The 24427-nt window shown below is 46.4% G+C and overlaps 2 protein-coding genes across 2 annotated transcripts; one reads left to right on the top strand and one right to left on the bottom strand.

Moving 5' to 3' along the window:
• The first annotated feature begins 6024 nt into the window (after positions 1 to 6024).
• On the top strand, positions 6025 to 14926 carry LOC308525292 (NADH dehydrogenase [ubiquinone] 1 subunit C2). Its single transcript, XM_081100100.1, has 3 exons — positions 6025 to 6323; positions 12353 to 12496; positions 14748 to 14926. Exons 1-3 carry the CDS (start codon positions 6155 to 6157, stop codon positions 14795 to 14797), a joined length of 363 nt encoding a protein of 120 aa, XP_080956226.1. The 5' UTR covers positions 6025 to 6154; the 3' UTR covers positions 14798 to 14926.
• A 5459-nt stretch (positions 14927 to 20385) lies between these two features.
• Positions 20386 to 23687, bottom strand: THRSP (thyroid hormone responsive). Its single transcript, XM_081100099.1, has 2 exons — positions 23113 to 23687; positions 20386 to 20817 (listed from the first exon to the last, which is right to left on the bottom strand). Exon 1 carries the CDS (start codon positions 23576 to 23578, stop codon positions 23132 to 23134), a length of 447 nt encoding a protein of 148 aa, XP_080956225.1. The 5' UTR covers positions 23579 to 23687; the 3' UTR covers positions 20386 to 20817; positions 23113 to 23131.
• Between the last annotated feature and the right edge of the window lie 740 nt (positions 23688 to 24427).

The following is a 24427-nucleotide window of genomic DNA, read 5'->3' as shown; positions in this document are numbered from 1 at the left end:
ATAGGGGGCGTGCAGGAGGTAGCCAATCAGTGATTCTCATCATTGATGTTTCTATCTCTCTCTCTCTGAAATCAATAAAAATATATTTTAAAAAATAAAAATCAGTGGGAAAATATCCTTGGGTGAGGGTTAAAAAAAAAATCTGTAGCCAAGTTATTTAGCCATCTTTTGCCGCAATGTCCTCATCTTTAAAATGATCACAAAAAAATTTAGAACTCTGCCTGGTACATATTAAGTGTTTAATAAATATCTTTTTTTGTTTGTTTTAAGCTTATTGATTTCAGAGAGGGGGACAGAAGCAGCAATGTGAGAGAGAACATTGATCGGTTGCCTTCTCATATGAGCCTCAACTGGGGGGTTGAACCCACAACCTAGGCATGTGCTCTGAATGGGAACTGAACCCCAAACCGTTTGGTACACGGGACAAAGCTCCAACCAAATGAGTCAGATCAACCAGGGCCGGGACAATATCTTCATATTTTTATGAGTCCTCTCCCTCTACCTTCTCTCACCCCTCCACCAGAATTGAGTACCCCCACCATGTGCTTCCAGGGGTCTACTACTATTAATGGCTGAAATTGTTGTTTATCTGTTTTCCCCAGGAGACTAACAATTTGAGAGCAGAGACCACAGTTGCTTTGATAGCTCCAGTTTGGGGCACAGTTGAATAAATGAAAACACATCACACAGGCCATGATTTAAATCTGAATGTTTATAGTATCAGCATTAACCCAAGGGGCCCAGTGTAGTTCCTCACATCTTTGCCAATTGGTAAGCAAGCCAAAAAGAAAATTAGATGAATTTGAATACATCTCAACAAGGCCAAATTTAATTATACTTTGAAGCTTGTTACTGTGAATGTGATGTCATGTGATGTGATGTCAGAACTGGAAGAGCTCACCTGGTGCAGAGACTTCCAGAATGTTCTACAGAGCCCTTAAGGTTCTTGAGAGTTGCCTCAGAGACTCTGGGCCCTGTCCCATCTTCTACCAAAGCAAATATGCTTTGATCTATTTCATACATTAAGCTTCATGTGAGTTTTTGTTTGGCTTAAGAATTCAAAGTCCTAATATAGTCTTTAAAGCAATTCAACCCCTTATATTGCCAAGAGTGCAGTGACTCCTGAGACAGACATAGCTTGTTGGTGCCAGCGCAGACTAGAACTCGGACTTCTGCCTACAGCCTAGGACTCTCGCAAGCAATATACTTTGTATTTGTATATTTAAACATCGCAGAGATGTGAACAATTTTCAACAACAAATTGCTAGGTTTCAGCAATTACTAAATAGTATAGTTTCCAAATATTTTGAAAACCTAGAATGAAGCAAAATCAAGAAGAACAAGCCAAAGTTACTATCAAACTTTAAACAAACAAGACCTATAAACAAGTCATTTTTTTATCTGCTGCTTAATTTATATGCAGTGTACCAAAATCTCACAAGATAAAAGAAAAGTGGGAGGAACTTGGTATTCTTGGCCACTGTATCTTTCCCCAGGGAAAGGCATAGAGCCAGAACCAGAAGAGAACTAACTGCAGGGGCAGAGGAGATGAGCAGTCTTCCCAGACCAGCACTGGTATAGATTCCTTGATAATGACTTCCACCTGGAAACTACTCTGTGAAGGCTATGTGCATTTATAATTCTGGTAGATGTTGTCAAATTCGTCATAGAAGTTGCACCAGTTTATGTTCCCCAGGCAAGGAATGATACCTGTTTCCCCTCAAACTTGCCTACCTAGTGAGTGTGTCGTTAGTATTTTAGATCTTTGCCAATGATATCTCAAGGTAATTTTCATTTGCATTTCTCTTATGAGAGATATTAGAGTCTTTTCCTATGTTTAAGAGCCATTTGTACTTTTTCTTCTGAAAACTGTTTATGCTCTTTATCACTTTTTCTATTACATTTCTTATTTACTTGGAGGTTGAAATATATTTTCAAAAAGTTACTCTGCAGAGAATTACCTAGGAGCAAGGTTATGGAATATGGAAGAAGGGTGGTGGCAGTGTGATGGAGAAGCAGATGGATTTGGAATTGGAATTGACAGTAGTTGGATTAGATATAGGGCTTGAGGGTAAGCAAAGAATCATAGATGATCCCTTTATTTCAGGTGTTGCATCTGAATGGATGGTGGCACCATTTACTGAGGTGGGGAAATGCATAAAAGTAATATCAAGAGCTTTGTTTTGGAAACTAAAATTCTTTAAAAAAAATTTAGGACCTTGCTTTGGAAAGATTTTTTTAAAGACACAAAACAAACCATAAAGAAAAATATTAGAGATAAATATTACTACATCAGAACTTTAACCTGTATAATAGAAGACCTTATAAATAAAGTTAAAAGACAAACAATAGATTGGGGGGGGGGGGAGTATTTTGTAACATATATAACAGACAAAGGATTTATATTACTTCACATTAAAAATTCCTACAAATCATTTAGAAAAAAGACAACCCTAAAGAAAATAAGCAAAGTATATAACTAGGCAAACAGAAAGAAACCCAAATGGCAAATAACTGTAGAAAGAGATACTATTGCCTGGCCAGTGTGGCTCAGTGGTTGAGCATCGACCCATGAACCAGGAGATCTCTGGTTTGATTCCCAGTCAGGGCATATGCCCGGGTTGTGGGCTGGATGTTGCCATCTCTCTATCCCTCTCCCTCTTTCTCTAATCAATAAAAAATATTTATTTTAAAAAAAGATATAATTTTCACTAGATAATAGGGAAATGCAAATTAAAACAACATTGAGATCCCATTTTTTACCATAGACAAAAACTAAAGTCTGATAACAGAAAATATTGCTGTGTTCACATAAATTGTAGATATAAATGGAAATTGGATCAGTTTCTTTATGGAGGAACTTGATATTATATAGTAAAATTAAAAATTCATATATTCTGAAATTCAGCAGTTCCAATACTAAACAAGGAGATAATCTGTAGAGAATGTGTACAGTTTTAAAACCACACACACACACACATCATGTTTTATGTTGTCTATGAATTCATCTATGAATGTGAATATTAAAATGACACTAATAATATATGGAATTAGGACCAAGGTTGCCTCTTGGAAGGAAGGAAAGAGAATGAGAATGAAGACTGAGATCAAAAGGAGTTTTAGCACTGTACTATTTTATTTTCATATTTTTAAAGGAGAATATAGCCCTGCCAGCATGGCTTAGTGGTTGAGCATCGACCTATGAACCAAGAGGTCATGGTTCCATTCCCAGTCAAGGCACATGCCTGAGCTGTGGGCTCGATTCCCAGTAGGGGGCTTACAGGAGGCAGCAGATCAATGATGCTCTCACATCATTGATGTTTCTCTCTCTTTTCTCTCTCTCTCTCTCTTCTCTCTCTCTCTCTCTCTCTCTCTCTCTCTCTCTCTCTCTCTCTTTTGATTTCAGAAAGGAAGGGAGAGAGAGAAACATCAATGATGAAAAAGAATTATTGATCTGCCTTCTGCACACCCCCTACTGGGGATTGAACCCACAACCTGGGCATGTGCCCTTGACCAGAATCGAACCCGGGACCCTTCAGTCTGCAGGATGACACTCTATCCCAGGGGTGGGCAAACTTTTTTACTCGAGGGCCACAATGGGTTCTTAAACTGGACCAGAGGGCCGGAACAAAAGCGTGGATGGAGTGTTTGTGTGAACTAATATAAATTCAAAGTAAACATCATTACATAAAAGGGTACAGTCTTTTTTTTTCAATAGTTTTATTCATTTCAAACGGGCCGAATCCGGCCCGCGGGCCGTAGTTTGCCCACGGCTGCTCTATCCACTGAGCAAAACTGGCTAGGGCAGTAAAAATATATTTTTTAAAAACTTTAAAGGAGAATATATACAAATGTTGTGTATATGTGTATTTTACATATATACATCAGGCAATAAATACCTGAAGCAATATGCATATATGCATAACCCATGGACACAGACAAATAGCATGGGGAAGGCCTAGGGTGGGGTGGGAATTAGGTAGAGAGGGGCAAAAAGGGAGAAAAAGGGAGACATTTGTAATACTGTCAACAATAAAAATAATTTAAATAAAGACCTGAAGCAAATACAACAAAATGTTATAGTGACAGAAATGTAGCTATTTTTTATATTATTCCTTATATTTGAAAATATTTTTTATTGATTTTTTTTTTTTTTTTTTTTTTTTAGAGAAAAAGGAAGGGAGAGAAACATTGATTTACTGTTCAACTTATTTGTGCATTTATTGGGTGATTCTTGTATGTGCCCTGACCAGGGATCAAACACACAACTTTGGTGAATCAGGATAATGCTCTAACCAACTGAGCTAGCCAGCCAGGGTCTGAAAATATTTCTTAACTTTCTCAATGTGAAGAAGAATTTTATTTTTGGATATACTTAATTTGAGATGTTTCTTCCGAGATGGTTTTATTTCTGGGCTCTCTATTTTGTTCCACTGGTCTATATATCTATCTACATGTCATTACCACACAGTCTTTATTACTGTTGTTTTGTAGTATGTTTTGAAATCAGGAATTGTGAGGTCTCCAATTTTGTTCTTTTTCAAGATTGTTCTGGCAATACAAGGTTACTAATACATTTAAAAATATTTTAATGTGAATTTCCATGATGATTAGAGAAGTTCTGAGAATTCTTTCAATATTTATTGGTCATAGATGGATGAAGAAGAGAAGGATGTGTAAGCATCATTTAAATATTTAAGTGTTTGCCTAATGATTCATCTAATATTCAAAATTTACATAATCCTACTATGGAAGATTTTGTTTGTTTTCATTCTTCTGATATTTTCAGAGAAACACTGTGGTTAAAAAAAGAAATTTTGTGCAAAATGACATACTATTTCCATAGGACAGATTCCCAGATATGTAATTACTGGGTCAGAGAGTATGAATCTTCGAAGCATTTGCTGCCTTCCAGGAAAGTGTTGCAATATGTGTTCCTTGGGAGAATCCCAACTTGAAATCTAGCGGATCTGGGAGTCCTTTCTATAGGCCTAAAAGATCTGTCCTTTATTTAATGACTCTTAACTGATAATTATTCCACTTTGGTTGATACATATACCTTTGTATTAACTTCTGGTTTAATTAGTATTGATCCCACTAATGAATGAACACAAAAAGAAAATATCTTTGCTCAATATCAGGAAGGGTTTGCTGAAGAAAAAACTGTTCCGGGATAGACACTCCCCAGTATTGGAAGCAGGTGAGCAGAGACTGAACAATTACAGCAGAATGTTATAGCGTCCTTCTTTCTTTCCTCAAACCGTTAGAAGACACCTCTTCCCTCAGTCACGTACAAGGACCTGAAGACCCAGAGGTGAAAAAAATATTTTTTTAATGTATTTTATTGATTTTTTTACAGAGAGGGAGAGGAATAGAGTTAGAAACATCAATCAGCTGCCTCCTGCCCACCCCCCACTGGGGATGCGCCGGCAACCAAGGTACATGCCCTTGATTGGAATCGAACCCGGGACCCTTCAGTCCGCAGGCCGACGCTCTATCCACTGAGCCAAACTAGTTAGGCAAGGTGAAAATTTTTAAGGTGCTGCCGCCCAGGCTGAATTTCAAGAGTTTAGCTAAAGGATCCAGTCCTGGGTCCTCTGAATACTTTGTTGATGGTTGGACCTTAATTTTAGGCTTTGCAGGGTGTGCCGGTACGAATGGAGGACTGGAAACCCAGGAAATGAAAACAGCTTTTATGGGAATTCAATTAATTACGTTTTTTGAAACTATCCATCAAGTGCACTTGTAGATGTTGGATGCAAAGATAAATTCTTGCAGAAGGGACATTCAGGGGCGGGCGAGGAAGAGACAATTCCGGGTGGGGAAGGTTGGGCGAAAAAGAGCAGTACCTCCTAGTCTCCCAACTGGGCTCCTTTTGTGTACCCCCTCGACTCCTGGTACCTACCCTGCCGGCTGAAATGAGCGCCCGCGGACAGGCTAGCCGCGTGGGTCACTTAGTGCCCCGGAACCTCCCGCGCAAGCTCGTGCAGCAGTGCGTCTGGGGAAGCGTTTGCGCGCTGCACGGCCCTGCGCAGTGCCCTTCAGCCCGGTGCCGGGAGGAGAAAGTTTAGGACGCGGGACCCGCCGGTGGTCGTGGTGATTTTCTTCCCAGTGGGCGGTCTGAGGCCAGGCCTCAAGTAAGAGCGGCCTCAATATGATGACCGGACGGCCGGGCCGCAGGCCCTTAGAGTTCCTGCCGGATGAGGCCCGGAGCCTGCCCCCGCCCAAGCTGACCGACCCGCGGCTCGCCTACTTCGGCTTCTTGGGCTACGTCTCGGGCCTCCTTGATAACGCGATCCGGCAGAGGCCCGTGTTGACGGCCGGTGAGGGCTGCGCGGCGGGATCCGGTGGGAGGGGAGAGGGTCGCCGGGCTGCGGGCCGGCCCCGCCGTAGGCTGCCGAGCCTTGTGCGGGCCTTGCCGCCTCGCAGGCCCTGCCTCGCCGCCTCGCAGGCCCTGCCTCGCCTTCCCAGGGCCTCCGCGCCCGTGAGCGCTTCGGAATTGGGCAGGGCCAGGGGGGCGTGTGGCTCTCGGAAACCGGGTGCAGTGAAAGTCACGACCCCACAGTGAGGCTGCGAAGGGCCGGGCGGTGGACTGCCCGCGCCCCTCTCGTGTCGCGCTGTGGTGTGTGCAAAATGAGCCTTCACTCCAGGCTGCATGGACTACGGACACTTAGGTACATTATGGCGTTTGATCCTCAAAGCACCTCACGGGGAGACATTATCCGCAGCGAGAAAGCAGCCTCCGCGGGGGTCAAGCAGCTTGCCCAAGGTCATACGGCCAATCGGTAGCAGAGCCTGTTTCTGGACCTCAGAGTCTGTATTTGAAAATCGTGCTCTCACACGGCAGCGCGCTACTGCTAACCTAGGCTCTGGTTAAAATGTGCATTCTGGCTCCTTCGGCCTGGGAGGAGGCCCGATGGTGAACTCCCGGACCCCGCGGATGCTGCTCGTGTAGAGGCCCCGCTCTGAGCAGGAGGCTCCAGGCCGCCGGGCTGTGTTTGCTCCCAGTGCAGTGGTTCTCAACCTTGGCTGCACATTAGAATCACCTGGGAATCTTTTTTTTTTAATATATTTTATTGATTTTTTACAGAGAGGAAGGGAGAGGGATAGGGAGTTAGAAACATGGATGAGAGAAACATCGATCAGCTGCCTCCTGCACATCTCCTACTGGGGATGTGCCCGCAACTAAGGTACATGCCCTTGGCTGGAATCGAACCTGGGACCCTTCAGTCCGCAGGCCGACGCTCTATCCACTGAGCCAAACCGGTCAGGGCAGTGGGAATCTTTTTAAAATCCCGATTTTGGGGCCTCATCCTCCGTAATTCTGTTTCTTTGTTACTAATGTTGTGGCCCCACCCCATAACAAAGAAACAGAATTTCCCGAGGATGAGACCCAGAAATCAGGATTTTAGGAAGATTCCCAGGTGACTCCAATGTTCAGCCAAGGTTGCGAACCACTGTCCGAGTGTATCAGCGGCGCCCTGTCAGAGCCATTAACAGCCGACACAGTAGGTGTGCCGAGGGCTGTGGATCTGCACGGGAAAAGCGCAGGGAAACTGGGAGGTTTTGAACTTAGCGATGACTTAGCCTCCCAGACCTATGGGGCTGGTAGGAATAAAGGAAGGCGAGGGCCTGTGGTCGGCAGGTGGTTTGATGAGTGAGTGAGTGTGCAGGCGAGGGCAGTAAGGCTAGTGGGTACCCCGTGGCCATTCCCTAGGCAGGCAGGCGGGAACCTTTTTAGCTTTTGATGGCTTGGGTTGTTGGGAGAGGCGGGCAGAGATGCAATGATCAGACCTGTGTCAATTCTGTCAACAATGTGAAGCAATGCTGAGTGGAGCCAAGGAGCCCCGTTAGGAAGAAAGCTAATCCTGCAGTGATTCCAGCAACCAGGAATCACCTCTCTGGGGCCTCTTTTGCCTTCTGCCAGCTGTATGTCATGCCTGGAGGTCACCTTCCAGCCCACCAAACCTCAGCATTTCCATTGCTCAAATCGTATTGGGGTCCCTTCTCCCTTGGACATGACCCTACTCTACAGAAAGGAGTGATCTTTGGCCATTTCTGCCTATGGAGGAATGGGGTTTTCTCCCTTCTCTTTACCACTCCTCATGTACCAAGTGTTACTCTTCATGTAAGAGAAAGAGCGCCACTTTGGAACTAAATGGCCTTCCTCCACTGCTTCCCAGCTGGGTCACCTTGGGCAAGTTACTTTGGCAGTCCAGAGCCAGTTTCCTCATCTATAAAACGGGAGTAATTGGTCTTTGCATATTTGCTGTGACAATTAAGTGAGGTAGGTAACATGCCTGGCCCACAAAAGGTGCTGGACAGAGTTCCCTGTCCTTAGCAGTTGTTAGGCAGACAGTTTACAGTTTGTTTAACATTTACAGAGCTCTTTCTCTTTGCCAGGCAGTGTTACATGCAGCAGCGGTCGCCAACCTTTCGGATCTCGCGGACCACCATGGTCTGCGGACCACCGGTTGGCCACCGCTGACATTCAGGATATGTGGGGTGAGGAATACCATCCCCGACCCTGAGGAGCTTTTAGTCTGGCGGACAAATGGGTCTAGGTGAGACCGTTACCTGTTTTGATGAAAGTGGATGATCAGGGAGTGCCTGTGGAGCATATAGGAGGTACAGATCAGAGGGGAACTGTTCCAGAGCAAGTACAGATTGGCTGAAATGTGAAGTATATACCACTTAATCTCGCCTTATCAAGCTAGGTTTTGTGTCTTTTCTGGAAGACAGAAGAGCTTAGTGGTTACGATTTGGGTTTGACACCACCTCCACTTTACCAGCCATTTGATTCTTTGATTCTAGGGAAGCAGCTTATCGCTATGAGCTTTAGTTTCCTCATCTATGAAATAGGCGAATGTCTACCTCTTTGTGTGGCTGTGAGAACTAGATGAGATGATGTATATAAAGCACTTAGCCCAGAGCTAGGGGTCAGAGTTCTGAGTTCCCTGGGTTTCCCTAGGTTGCTTTGGAAAATTTAGGTCTTGACTTTATTGAAATGGTATAATTAGCAGCATTTATTGAATTCATAATGTGTCTAGATTAATGTCTGGCATATAGTACTGCTCAATAAGTATTTATTGGATGAATAAGTCTGTGTAGATTGCAAGGAAATATAAAACATGGTCTCAACCCTCCAAATATTTACAAACCAGATGAGCATATCCATTAAAAAGACAAATTGTGGTACAAGTTTATGCACATAGGGAACAGGTGTGACAGAGCTGGAGGAGTGGGAAAGGATTTTCAAAGTGTAGCCCTGGAGAGGACCTGGCATTCTGTGGGTAGTATTGGAATATTCGATCAATGAAATCAAATTGTGCAGATCTTATTCAAGTTAACAGAAAACATTAAATAGAATTTTTTCTTAAACTTTTCTCCTATCATTTGTTTTTAAAACCTCGTTACTGGCTACCACTTACCTGCCCTAAATTTACAGTTAGTTGGTATCTATGTGTAGTCCACAAAATTAAATATTTATTGATTTCTAGTTTATCAGTAATTTACAGTGTTCTGCAAAGAGCACCATGGCTCCAAGCTTAGATTAACTGAGTAAAGGAAAGGGGGAAATGATTGTGGAGCGGTGGTTTATGTGGTAAGAGGGAGACACCACGGAGAGAGAAGAAAGGTTAGGGCAGCGGTTCTCAACCTGTGGGTCGCGACCCCTTTGGCGGTCGAACGACCCTTTCACAGGGGTCGCCTAAGACCAACCTGCATATCAGATATTTACATTACGATTCATAACAGTAGCAACATTACAGTTATGAAATAGCAACGAAAATAATTTTATGGTTGGGTCACAACATGAGGAACTGTATTTAAAGGGCCAGAAGGTTGAGAACCACTGGGTTAGGGAAATGGGGACTTGGGAAGAGGCTAAGCCTGCCTTTAGGGCTGGGACACTGACAACATCTAACATATTTATGAAGTCTTGCTGTGAGAGCTATGGGTAAGCACAGAAAGTCAGTCTTTGTAGTCCAGTGGCACATGGGAGCACCCTTTGGTTTGCTGTGCTGCAAGTGGCCCAATTTGGGAGAACAGTGGCTGTTTGGGGCAAGGGAGAACGCAAAAGAGCCTGGGCCCTATCCAGTCCCAGGGCATAGTAATATTTTACATTTTTGTTGTTTTACACATTTTTCAAAAATATTTTATATGCATTTTTTTTTGTTTATATACTACTGCTGTGAGAAAGATAGGATAGGTATTATCTTTGTTTTAGAGTTAGTAAATTTCCTGGCCCAAGGTCATTCATTCACTTAATTAAATATTAACTGCTATCTATGTGCTGGTATACAAAAATGAATGAAACATTGGTGTTGCCTGGTAGTAGAGAAAGAAATAATTACTATAGCAATTTACATATTAATAGAGGTGAGCTCACCCTTTTAAATTCAGGAAAGTTCTGGGAAGACTTCTTAGCTGAAGTGATGTCTGAGTTGAGCCTTGAAGGATCAGAGGGTTTCTGGGCAGAGAAATAATCAGTGTGTGGTATGTAGAAGCATGAAGAAGCCTAGTTTTTGTGAGGAGTTAAAAGCAGTTCAGTCCTACCTGGTTTGGCTCAGTGGATAGAGCATTGGCCTGCGGACTCAAGGGTCCCGGGTTCGATTCCGGTCAAGGGCATATGCCCAGGTTGTGGGCTCAACCCCCAATAGAGGGCATGCTGGAGGCAGCCAATCAATGATTCTCTTTCATCGATATTTTTTTTAATATATTTTATTGATTTTTTACAGAGAGGAAGGGAGAGGGATAGAGAGTTAGAAACATCGATGAGAAACATGGATCAGCTGCCTCCTGCACACCCCCTACTGAGGATGTGCCCGCAACCATGGTACATGCCCTTGACTGGAATTGAACCTGGGACCCTTCAGTCCGCAGGCCGACGCTCTATCCACTGAGCCAAACCAGTCAGGGCTCATCGATATTTTTATCTCTCCCTCTCCCTCTCCTCTCCTCTCCTCTATGAAATCAATAAAAATATATATATTTTTAAAAGCAAAAAGCAGCTCAGTGCTGCTGGAGCACGCTGCCTCTCAGGGAGTGCCAGAAGATGAAGGTGAGAGTTGGCTCATGAAGGGCTTCGAGGTCATATGCAAGAATTTGGACTCCTGTTGACCATAATTGAAGGAGAAGGGACCAACAAGCTAGGTTTATATATAGTTCAGTAAAAATTCCTCTAGTGACAGGATAAAAGCTGGGATCATTATGGAGTGAAAAATTAGATGAAGGGGAGACCAGTTAGTGCAAGTGAGAGATAAGTGAGGAAATATTTACAAGGTAGAATTAACAGCACTCAGTGGCTGGATATGGGGAAGAGGGTAGAAATAAAGGATGATTACTGTGTTTATTACCCAGGACTTAGATTCATGGGTAAAAGGTCTTATTCTTGGAATTAGGAGAAAGATGCGTGAGTAGGAAGGAAATGAGTTCATTTGGGAATATTCAAATAAACATACTTGGATGTATTTCAATATGAATGTCTGAGTTGGATGTACTTGTGGGTCACTAGCACATGGATAGTAGATAAAAGTATAGTAATAAACGAGTTCTCCAAAGGAAGGTGTGTGAGATAAGAAGTGGAGGGCTGGGGATAGAGATCTGGGGCTTAGCTAGAAAATCAAACCTGCAGTTAGCCTTTTGCAAAAAACATTTCATATATAAAGTTCATACCCTTGGATCTCCCCTTCAAACTAAATTTTTCTCTAGGGCATGTAATTTGATCCTGTCTAGTCTCATTATAATAGAGTGATTTTTTAAATATTTAATGTTTTTTTTAAATAATAGTTGTTGAATAGATAATACATACAAATAGGAAATTTAGATGGTACAAAAGAGAATTGAGATATATTTGTAGTTAGCCTGCTGTTGTAGTAACCACTAATTATGCAAATATGAATCAGTATATGAAGACCAACAAAATTGCTTTTAGACCATTTGTGGAGGACTTTCCCTCAGAGCATCATATCCTGAACATATCCTGGAATATAGATTAGTTTGGGTCTAAAGTTAACTTATCAAAGAAGAAAATATTTTTTTCTTTTCTCAGTCTAGCATTTGGGATTTGGTACTTACACACCTTTTTCCATGAAGAAATTTATAAAACCTTATTTTTAAAAATCTTGGTTCTATTGGTAGTGATTGTTGTAGACTTAATGTCTTTTATAATTGTCAAATTGCTTTAAGAAGACATCTCAAGATCAAGGCTGTTTGTTCCGAATAGCCATATAGAAAGTCCTTTAAAAAATTTTTTTAGAAGAAAAACAAATTATATATCTGAAATGTAAGAATATAATCTTACATTATATTGACTGACTGATTTTTGTTTTCTTTGGGATTTGATTTTCAGGTTTGCATCGCCAGCTTCTATATGTTACTTCCTTTTTTTTTGTTGGATATTATCTTTTAAAACGTCAAGACTATATGTATGCTGTGAAGGACCATGATATGTTTTCATATATAAAATCACATCCAGAGGATTTTCCTGAAAAAGGTACTTCAAGTTAATTGTAAAAAACCTTTCTTACTTTGCATCATTTCCCCTGGTTAATCTTTTCCATGTCTGTAGCTTCAGGTATCTTCTCTATTCTGTTAACTCCCACATGGTTGTCTATAGACCAGAATTCTCTTGAATTCATGTGTCAGGTTTCTGGCTTAAGTACCTCAGACAGCAAATAGACCCTCATGTCCCCTCTGCCTGCCCAGACCTTCTGTTCTGTGTCCTGCTTCAGTGATGGCACCACTGTCCACCTGTGTATTCTAGCAGAAGCCTGCAAATCATCTTCAAGTCTTTCTCTTTTACTTCCCATCAAGTCTTACTGTTCTGCTTCCTATTTCTCAGCTCTGAACTCTTCTCTCTCTCCCACTGCTACTACCCTGGTTCAGGCCCTAATAATCTTTTGCTTAAATCATTGCACTTGCTTTTAGTCACCTCTGTTTTTGGTCTTGCTGAAGATCATGTCTCGGGTTAATTGCCTGGTAGAAACATTTTGCCCATACCTTTTATCCACCACATTACTTATACATAGTTGTGTCACTCATTAGACTGCAGCTTCATCTTTGAATGTCCCAGCCTCTAGGACATAGCCAACACATAGTAGGCATCTATACTAATAAAAGGGTAATATGCTAATTAGACCAGGAGACTTTCTGGACGTCCTTCCTGACAAACCAATGGTGGCGGGGCTGCAGCAGAAGCGGTTAGGGGCAATCAGGCCAGGAGGGGAGGGCAGTTGAGGGCAATTAGGCCGGCAGGGGGTTCGGGGGGGGAGTTTGGGTGAGCAGGCCAGCAGGGGGGGCAGTTGGGGGCAAGCAGGCTGGCGGGGGGCGGGGCAGTTGGGGGTGAGAAGGCCGGCGGGAGGGGGGGAGTTGGGGGCGAGCAGGCTGGCAGGCAGAGTGGTTAGGGGCGATCAGGCAGGCAGGCAGGTAAGCGGTTAGGAGCCAGCAGTCCCGGATTGCGAGAGGGATGTCTGACTGCCGGTTGTGGGATCGGGCCTAAACCGGCAGTCAGACATCCCCCGAGGGATCCTAGATTGGAGAGGGTGCAGGTCAGGCTGAGGAACACACACACACACACACACACACACACACACACTTGCACAAATTTCGTGCACCGGGCCACTAGTTTGATAAATAATAGCTGACCTGAACAACACAGAGCCCTGCCTCATGAAATGCTGGGTCCTGAACCTACCCTATATCACTTTGTACACACTGTGATTTTTTCTTGATCCTCCTCTTGTTCCATTTCCACCCTTCCCATCTAACAAATTTCTGCTCAAGTTTCATCATCTCAATGACGTTTTCACCCAACTACAGACAGGAATTTCCTCAGCAAACTGCTTATCTCTGTTCAACTATAATTATGATATAATTGCCTTCTTTTTATTTTACACATACACACAATACAGATGTGTACATATGTGAAGGAAGGAAAAGAAAAGCAAAATTTTAAATGTGTAAATACATAGATTTTAAGTAGACTTTCCTATATGTATAATATTAAGCATTGAAATTTTATTAGGTTGAATGATGATCTCTAAGGTCCTGTTTATTCTAAATGTTATTAATCTATTTAACATTCCTATAACCTTTAGTCACATATGTAATATTAATGGTGGATCAAAAAGGTATAGTTTTTTGTTTTGTTTTGTTTCTGCCAATGAAGAGCTCAAAGACTAGTACAAAGCCATGATTAGTGGTTGTATGACACATGGGGAATACTCAGAACTGTTATATGTTAGAGCTGGAAGGAACCTTGGGAGTATTGTTTCCTAAGAGTGAGAACCAATGGCAGAGCAGACCTCAGTTCCAGACCTTTAGCTCTTTGCCTCCATATTTCCACTAGCTCCCTCTGTCAGCAGGAGCGTGTATAGTCTCATGGGCTCCTTTTGTCCCTGAGCAGCAGGTTACTGGCAGGTGTGCCAAGAGCCTCATGCATTGAGTGCTTGACCACCTCAGCTCTGGGCCCCTCCCTGTTCTTCCTTCCTTCACCCCTTTAGCCAGGATCCCCCTGGCATCTTGCCCCTCCAAGGCAGCCATCTGGATGTCACCACAGAGTCTTCAAAATCCATTCAGTATAGCAAAATGTTTCAGTGATCACCAAACCGTGGTTGAGGACAAGAAAAGAAGGAAATTTTAGGGGTTTCTATCTGTAAGAATATTACATTTTAATTTTATTCTTTAGGAAATATGATTTAAAACATAACTTAAACATAAATCTTTTGTGATCTTTCCTTTTATAGATAAGAAAACTTACGGTGAAAAATTTGAAGAATTCCATCCAGTGCGTTGAAGTTTCCAAAATACTTTCTTTGGTTTCACTGAGAACAGTTATTTCTGAATTTTGTGGAGCATGATTTCATACCTGAAGTTTATAGTAATCTGTGTGTTAATACCTTGTGATTAAAATGCTCATCCTGAACATTCTGACTCCTTTTTGTCATAGAAACAGAATGGTCAGTTTCCATTTACCCAATTTTTTTTTTTAATATATTTTATTGATTTTTTTACAGAGAGGAAGGGAGAGGGACAGAGAGTTAGAAACATCGAAGAGAGTGAAACATCGACCAGCTGCCTCCTGCACACCCCCCACTGGGGATGTACCCGCAACCCAGGCACATGCCCTTGACCAGAATCGAACCTGGGACCCTTCAGTCCGCAGGCCGACGCTCTATCCACTGAGCCAAACCAGTTAGGGCCATTTACCCAATTTTAAGAAGATATCTGACAGATTTAAAAACGAAGTTTAGTTCTAATTCAGAGTTGAAAACTATAGCCTGTAGGCAAAATCAGGCCCATGCCAGTAAGTTCTTTTGAAACACAGCCATGCTCACATGTTCACATGTTTATGCTTGTTTCCATGCTACAACAGCAGAGGGCAGAGTTGTGTAGTTGTGACAGAGACCTTATGGCCTGCAAAGCCTAAAATATCTAATATATGGCCCTTTACAGAAAAGGTTTGCCTGTTCCCGTTGTAGAGCAAAGCAAAGCAAAGCAAGCTAGATTATGGAGGATTTTGTAAGTCATGTAGAATAATTTTGACTTGATCCTCTGGGTCTGGGGTGGGGAACCTTTTTTCTGTGAAGGGCCAATTGGATATTTATAACATCATTCGTGGGCCATATAAAATTATCAACTTAAAACAGCCTGCTATATTTGTTCAAACATTTAACTCAACCCTAATGCCTTGACAAGGCCAAACCAGATAATTTTTCAGGCCATATGCAGCATGTGGGCCAGACATTCCCCACTCCTGCTCTAGGTAGTAGGCAGTCACTAAAGGGTTTTTAATAGGAATAACATGGGCAGGCTTGCATTTTTGAGCTCTCTGAACAATATAGCAGGTGGTTTATGAGCAGGAGACTCAAGACCAGGAGAACAGAAGACTGATTCTACAAAGGGGTCTTTGCTCTTAGATGGATCATCCTGGAGAGAGTGGGCTCAGTGCTAACGCTCAGTGGAGCTCAGTGCAATTAGTAGTAAAAGATCCCACCTAACTGGGATGAGCTTACAAGCTTGCTCTTTTATATATATACTAGAGGCCTGGTGCACAAAAATTTGTGTACTCGGTGGGAAGAGGGGGGTCCCTCAACCCGGCCTGTGCCCTCTCACAGTCTGGGACCCCTCGGGAGGTAACGACCTGCTGGCTTAGGCCTGCTCCCGGGTGGCAGAGGACAGGCCCAATCCCTAGGTGCAGCCCCTGGTCAGGTTCAGAGCAGGGCCGATTGGGGAGTTGGGGCGCCGCCCTTGCCATGCACAGAGCAGGGCGGATCGGGAGGTTGCGATGCCACCCTCAGTCACGCTCAGGGTAGGGCCGATTGGGTTGGGGCACCGCCCCCTGTCACACTTAAGGCAGGGTCTATGGGGAGGTTGCGGCGCCACCCAGTCACGCACAGCAGGGCCAGTCGGGGGTTGGGGCTCCGTACCCTGTCACGCACAGAGCAGGGCCCATCAGGGGGTTGGGGAGCTCCCCCTGTCACAGAGCAGGGCCTATCAGGGGGTTGGGGAGCTCCCCCCTGTCACTCACAGAGTAGGGCTGATAGGGGAGTTGGGGCACCGCCCCCTGTCACACACACAGCAGGGCGGATCAGGGGGTTGGGGTGCCGCACCCTGTCACACTCAGGGCAGGGCCGATGGGGAGGTTATGGCTCTACCCCGTCACACAGAGCAGGGCCCGCGGGGGGGGCGGGGGGGTTGGGCGCCGCACCCTGTCACAGAGCAGGGCCGATCAGGGGGTTGGGGCGCCGCAGCCTGTCACAGAGCCGCAGGGCGAGCTCCCCCTGTCACTCACAGAGTAGGGCCGATAGGGGAGTTGGGGCACTGCTCCCTGTCACACACAGAGCAGGGCGGATCAGGGGGTTGGGGCGCTCCCCTCTATCAGGCACAGAGCAGAGCTCATCAGGGGGTTGGGGTGCCTTCCCCTGTCATGAACAGAGCAGGACGGATAGGGAGGTTATGGCCCCACACCCTGTCACACACAGAGCCGCAGGGCGATCAGGGGGTTTGGGCACTGCCCCCTGTCATGCTGATCCTGGTGCCGGGAGGCCTCGCGGCTCCGCTGATCCCGGTGCTGGGAGGCATATTACCCTTTTACTATATAGGATAGAGGCCTGGTGCACGGGTGGGGGCCAGCTGGTTTGCCCTGAAGAGTGTCCTGGATCAGGGTGGGAGTCCTGCTTGGGTGCCTGGCCAGCCTGGGTGAGGGGCTGAGGGCTGTTTTCAGGCTGGTGGGTGACTGAAGCTCCCAACCGCTCCTTTTTTTTGTTTTTATTCTGGGCCAGCTTTAGCTCTGAGGCTTGGCTCCAGCTCTGAGGCCTCGGCTGGTGAAAGCAGGTATCTGGTTTGTTTGGATTCTATAATCGAAACACTGTTTCAACTCCAGCTCTGAGATCCCGGCTGGCTGAAAGCAGGTTTCTGGGGTTTTGTTTAACTCTTATATTTGTAACAATGTTTCAAACTGCAAGCTCAGAGGCCGGAAGCGGCAGGCAGGGAATGTTGGTTTCCTCCGTCATTGAAGCAAGCAAGCCTCATGTTCGCTTCAAGCTTCCTGGCTGCCGGCTGCCATCTTGGCTGGCAGTTAATTTGCATATCACCCTGATTAGCCAATGGGAAGGGTAGCGGAGGTATGGCTAATTACTATGTTTCTCTTTTATTAGATAGGATAACTTTTATTGATTTGATTTCAGAGAGGGAGAGAGAAACATCACTGGTATGAGAGAATCATTGATTGACTGCCTCCTGGGATCAAACCTGCAACCTGGGCATGTGCCCTTGACCAGAATCAAACCCAGGACCCGTTAGTCTGCAGGCCGACGCTCTATCCACTGGGAAAAACCAGCTAGGGCTGAGCTTACTCTTTATTGCTCAAATTCAAGTGCTTGTCCAGAAAGTTTTTGTTTCCAGACTCAGATTTTATAATCAGATTAGTTTTTGGCGATTAATAAGATTGTTTCTCTCTTTCCATGTGACTTCAAAGTAGGTGGCAGTGTGATTATAAGTGTGGTTTCTGGCCAGAATCAGAGGAGTTCCATCTCTTCTCAAGTGCCACTTGTTGAATATAAAATCATGACTGAGGAAGTACTTTAGAGTTAATGTACAAATACAAGGTATTATTTTTTAACTAGAGTCCTGGTGCACGAAAATCGAGCACCAGTGGGTCCTTCAGCTTGGCCTGCCCCCTCTTGCAATCTGAGACCCCTTGGGGGATGTTGGACTGCCGGTTTAGGTCTGACATCTGAAGGATCTAGCAGTGGGCGAAGCTGCAGGCAGCTGGGGAGGAGCCGGAGCTGGAGCCCGAGCCATGGTGTTCCCATTCATCCCAGCCCCGCTGCACCTGCTGCCACTGCTGGGTAGCTCTGTAGCAGAGGCGGGAGAGGCTCCTGCTGCACTTGCCAGCTGTGAGCCCGGCTTCTGGCTGACCAATGCTCCCGCTGTGGGAGCACACTGACCACCAGGGGACAGCTCCTGCATGGAGCATCTGGTTTCATCATCAGGGAGAGTGACCCTGGTGGTCAGTGTTTATCATAGTGACCAATCATAACGGTCACTTAGGCTTTTATATATATAGACTAGAGGCCCAGTGCACGAATTCATGCATGGATGGGGTCTGGCCAGCTCACCCCAACCAGGACTAATCGACCAGGACTAATCGGGCCGAGTCAGCCAGGAGGGGCCTGCTGGCGATTGGCGGGCCGGCCCCACCCCCTGGTTGAACTCCTGGTCGAGGGGAAAATTTGCATATTAGCCTTTTATTATATAGGACTAGAGGCCCGGTGCACAAAAATTTGTGCACTCAGGGGGGAGGGGGGTCCCTCAGCCCGGCCTGTGCCCTCTCACAGTCTGGGACCCCTCGGGAGATAACGACCTGCTGGCTTAGGCCTGCTCCCGGGTGGCAGAGGACAGGCCCAATCCCTAGGTGCAGCCCCTGGTCGGGCTCAGAGCAGGGCCGATTGGGATGTTGGGGCGCCGCCCCCTGTCGTGCACAGAGCAGGGCGATCGGGAGGTTGTGATGCCACCCTCAGTCACGCTCAGGGTAGGGCTGATTGGGGGCTTGGGGCACCGTCCCCTGTCACACTCAAGGCAGGGTTGATGGGGAGGTTGCTGCGCCACCCCCTGTCACGCACAGAGCAGGGCCAATCGGGGTTGAGGAGCTCCCCCTGTCATACACAGAGCAGGGCCCATCAGGGGGGTTGGGGCACCGCCCCCCGTCACACACAGAGCAGGGCGGATCAGGGGGTTGGGGCGCCGCCCTCTATCACCCACAGAGCAGGGCCGATCAGGGGGTTGGGGCGCCGCCACTGTCACACTCAGGGCAGGGCTGATGGGGAGGTTATGGCTCTACCCCATCACACACAGAGCAGGGCCCGGGGCGGGGGGGGGTGGGTTGGGGCGCCGCCCTCTATCACCCACAGAGCAGGGCCGATTAGGGGGTTGGGGCGCTACACCCTGTCACACACAGAGCAGGGCCGATCAGGGGGTTAGGGCGCTGCACCCTGTCACACACAGAGCCGCAGGGCGATCAGGGGGTTTGGGTGCTGCCCCCTGTCACGCTGATCCCGGTGCTGGGAGGCCTCGTGGCTCCGCTGATCCTGGTGCCGGGAGGCATATTACCCTTTTACTATATAGAATAGAGGCCTGGTGCATGGGTGGGGGCTGGCTGGTTTGCCCTGAAGGGTGTCCTGGATCAGGGTGGGAGTCCCCACTGGGGTGCCTGGCCCGTCTGGCTGAGGGGCTGAGGGCCGTTTTCAGGCTGATGGGTGACTGAAGCTCCCAACCGCTCCTTTTTTTCTTTTTCCTTTTTTATTCTGGGCCAGCTTTAGCTCTGAGGCCTCGGCTGCTGAAAACAGGTTTCTGGCCTTTGTTTACCGTCTGTATTTGATACAATGTTGCAGTCCGGCTGGCTGAAGCCCAGCTGAGTAAAGCAGGTTTCTGGAGTTTTTTTAGCTTCTATATTTGCAACATAGTTGCTTAGAGTTGCAGCTGAGAGGCCGGCAAGTCAGGCAGGGAACGCTGGAGTCCTCCGTCACTGAAGCAAGCAAGCCTCCCTGTTTGCATCTGCTGCCTGGCTGCCGGCCGCCATCTTGGCTGGCAGTTAATTTGCATATCTCCCTGATTAGCCAATGGGAAGGGTAGCGGTCGTACACCAATTACCATCTTTCTCTTTTATTAGATAGGATTGTTGCTGTACTAAATAGGCTTATAGTTCACCTGTGCTTGGCGGGAACAAGAGTGAACCACTCAATCCAGGGACTCTGCTACCTCTTAGTTCTGGAGTGTAAAAAACAAAGGCTAGAGCAAATACAGAAATATAGGTGGCGGTGGGGGAACGAATGTATAAATAACAGCACTTATATGCCAGGTGCTTTTGATTCTATTTTGTTTAATTTCTAGAACAACCTTGTGAGGTAGGCAATACTATCCCCATTTTATAGATGGTGAAATTTAGTTCCAATGGATTAAATAACTCGCCAAAGATCACACAGTGAACGATTGCTAAGAATTGGTCAAATGCTAAAACCTGTGTTCCCACCATGCCACACTGGCTAGGTATCAGCTAGCCCCTCATGATCCCGGACCACTATCCCAGGCTGGTAGGAGGAGAGAGGGAGGGAGAGTTGTAAATAGCAGCAAGCATCCTAAAGGTGACCCAGTGACGAGTCCATGAGTTGGTGCCCAAAGGAAGGTAGTGAAGCATCCCAGAGAACCACGTGGCCTCACTTCCAGTGCAGGTCTAGCCTTTCTGGTCTCATCGTCAGGGCTAGTGACTGCTCCAAGTCCTCATCACAGAGTCTGCCTTCTCTCAGATAAAGCGATCTGTGGAATGCAGAAATATTAAAAAACCAAGTCAGTGTAAAACCACATCACTGAGGTACTGTCATGTTCCTCCTGAATAGGAAAAATAATGAAAAAGCTCAATGATGTTGCTGTAGGAGAAGCCTGGCAGTCTCATAGCACTGTAAGAAAATCATGTTATCAGAGCTGCAATAACTTCATTTTACCAAAAGGGGAGCTGCGATGCAGAAAAGTAAGTTAGCCCCGGCTGGTGTGGCTCACTGTACCGGAATGTCACAGGTTCGATTCCCGGTCAGAGCACATACCTGGGTTGCAGTTCGGGTCCTTGTCGGAGCATATACAGGAGGCAACCAATTGATGTTTCTGTCACACCGATGTTTCTCTCTCTTCCTCTCTTTCTAAAAATCAATAAAAACATATCTTCGGGTGAGGAATAAAAAGAGTCTGGCCAGTGTGGTTGAGCATAGACCTATGAACCTGGAGGTCACAGTTTAATTCCAGTTAGGGCACATGCCCAGGTTTCGGGCTCGATCCCCAGTGTGGGGCATGCAGGAAGTAGCTGATCAATGATTCTCTCTCATCATTGATGTTTCTATCTCCCTCTCCCTTCCTCTCGCAAATCAACAAAAATAAGAGAGAGAAAAAGAAGAAAGGTAAGTTATCTGGGGTCATACAGAGCCAGGACCAGAGCCCAGGTTTTTTAACTTATGCTATACCATGGAATCAGTAGTGTTGTGTAGAATTGCTGCGCATGTCTGAAGCAGTTTGGGGTTGGTCAAAGAGTGGGTGTTCTACCCATGCAGTCTCAATCCCCCCGCCCCCCAGTTCCCACCTCCAGCCCAGGCTGCAGAATTCTATGGTGCTCAGGAAATTCACTAGCACAGAGGAAAGGACTTAGACGCCAGTTAGGCCAGGGCTCATTCGCATCTCCGCTCCTACATTTCCTGAATAACCTTGGACTCATTTTACTTTTCAGGCCTCCAGCCTTTTCATCTGTAAAAGGAGATGATAATTCTATTAGATAATATACAAGTGATTTTAACCTATAAAACTATTCAAATGCCTGTTGTTTTTACTACCACTGTTATTATTCAGTGAAGAAACTGAAGCTCAGAAAAGTGAGGGCTCACATCTCATTAGTGGTGGAACCAGAACTTGACTCCGAACTGTTGACCCAATTCAGTTAGTTATATTCAAGAACCTCTGAGAGGCGACCTAGGGAGCCTTGAGGGGAGAGAGAAGCAAGGCTAAAGTTCGGATTTGGGTTTGAGGTAGTGGGAGGAAGAATGGCTGAGTGGAGCTCACCATAGGCTGTTCGGGTCCCTGTTTAATCCGCATCATTACAGAGTGGCCTTCAGGCAGATTATGAAGATAACACATATAGCCAAGACGGGGTGTGATGAAAAGAATACCCAGTTCAAAGTTGGGGCCAGTCTTGCTTTTGTCCTCTTACGATATGACTTTTAGTGAGTCACTTCACCTCTGGCTTTCATTTCCTAACCGGTAATGGGGATAAAAATCCTGCCCCAGCTACCTCCATCTGTGGTTTTGAGATTCCCATGGACATGGGAAGCCAGTTTGTGGGAGCAGGGCTAGCAGGTGGCCCAGGATTAAAACTGGCAGGTGATGTGGCCAAGTTTCTCCTCATCTACCCAGGAGTGACCCACCCATGACTGTCCCAAGTTCACTTCTTGTCACCTAGTGCCATCACCAGCTTGTACAGCTGGCTGCCCACCCACACCTCACAACTCCAACCCTTCTGCACATAAACATGTGGGCTCGGACTCCAACACATATGTCCTCACAACAGAGCTTCCCAACAGGCATGCCGGCACAGGAAGCAGTCCTGTAGCTTTCCGTTGGCTGGCTGCACCCCTGTCAGGAGCAGGAATATTGTGAGCATCCTCACCTGTCACCCCTATGTGACATCATATAATTTTTCATGTTCTGTGACTTTAAAAAATATTGGGTACATAGAATTCGCACATGGAATTCACAATTTACCTGAGTAAATACCCATACTTATTAACTAATGTGCACATGCATAAACACATGCGCATACGTCAGGTATGCACTCACAGGTCACTTTTCCCTCTGTCTCTATCACAGGCACTCCATTACTCACCAATTCTGGGTCAGAAGGAGAGTAAGGCAGGCCTGGCCTTGGACCTTCCTGGGTGATGTTCCCAGAACCCTGAAGTGAGTGAAGGTGGCTCTGTCTGAGATACCCTCCCACTGGGTTGCACCACTGCTCCCCACGCTCCCCTGGAATGTCCCTCAGTGGACCCTGACACCCACTAGCATGGCTACCGTTACCTTCCCTAGAGTCCGAGGCTTAGATGGCCTGTCCCGTTATCTCCTGGTAGGTCCTCGTCACCTCCTGGGCTTTCACGGTAAGGTGAGTGAGGATGTGATGAAGGCTGGAGAAGTGCAGGTGGAACTGGGCTTGTAGGTCCAGCTGCCCCAAGACCTCCTCGCCCTCTTCCGTCTCTGCAGCTTCATTCTCAGCCTCATTGGCTCCACCACCTGCCATCTTGACCTGCCCCTCCTTCCGGGGCAGCAGCCCATGTTCCACGTCCACGCGGATGGCCTTGAGCATGGTGAAGTAGTTGTAGAGACTGGGGGCTCCAGCCTGGGCCTCACACCCGTGTGCACTGGGCTGCATGTCCCGCAGAAGGCTGGGGAACATCACCACCTGCTCCATGTTCTGCACCACGGCCGAGTACCGGTCCATGACGGTCAGCAGGCAGTTCTTGGGGTAGCGCCTGGTGAACTCCTGCATGGTCGCTTCCTCTGGCACCCTGAGTCCGGCAGACTGCCCAGCACTGTTTCCACGCTGTTATTTTTAACGTCGGGGTGTGATGACAGTTTGACAGGAGGCCAAGGCCCACCTGGTGGGTCAAAGACACAGCCCAGTTTTAAGCTAATCCCAGTGCTTGGGCCCCAATGTCTCTATTAGGCGATCTATCTGCCCAGGGACTGGCCCGCCAGCCTTTTGCATGTCATTTCAGCACTCCTGACCGCCTGGGCGAGAGCCTGGCTCCTCCTCCGTCAGCTCATAGGGCCAGTTACAGGGAAGCTTTGCTCTTTGGCAACTAGTGCACTTGACCTCAGGGCAGTCATTAATTCCTTCAGGTCACCTGAGACCAAGCTGCCTCTTGCTGCCTACTCAGAGCAGCCTCGTAAGGCGCAGCTCCCTTCTTCAACCTGGGGTGCCTCGGCTGTGGCCTGAACGAGGGGGGTCATGACAAGAAAGCGCTGGGGGGCGGGGGAGGGGCAAAGAGCACTGAAAGAGGAAACAGAAGCCCAGCCCTGCAGTTTCCTTGTGTGTTTTGTTTTTTCTTTATTCAACACACTTATTCAGCACCTACTCTGCATCCACTCCTGCCCTAAACTCTTTCACAAGTTACCTCATTTAATCTTCACCACAACCCTGTGATGAATACTTAACCTCCCTGTTTAACAATAAGAAAGCTGAGGTGTAGATTGCTGAAGAAACTCACCCATGGTCCTATTGGAGCTGGGATTCCAGCCCAGGACCGCCTCTCTCACCTCCGGTCAGTGCCCTGGACCACGTGAGGTTGAACGAGTTACATGAGGTCACTGGGTCTGTATCTTTATCTGTAAATTC

This window comes from Myotis nattereri, assembly GCF_964212035.1.
Source record: "Myotis nattereri genome assembly, chromosome: 9".
Lineage (NCBI taxonomy): Eukaryota > Metazoa > Chordata > Mammalia > Chiroptera > Vespertilionidae > Myotis > Myotis nattereri.
The sequence above is the reverse complement of the archived record's forward strand: the minus strand, read 5'-3'. Positions and strand labels throughout refer to the sequence as shown.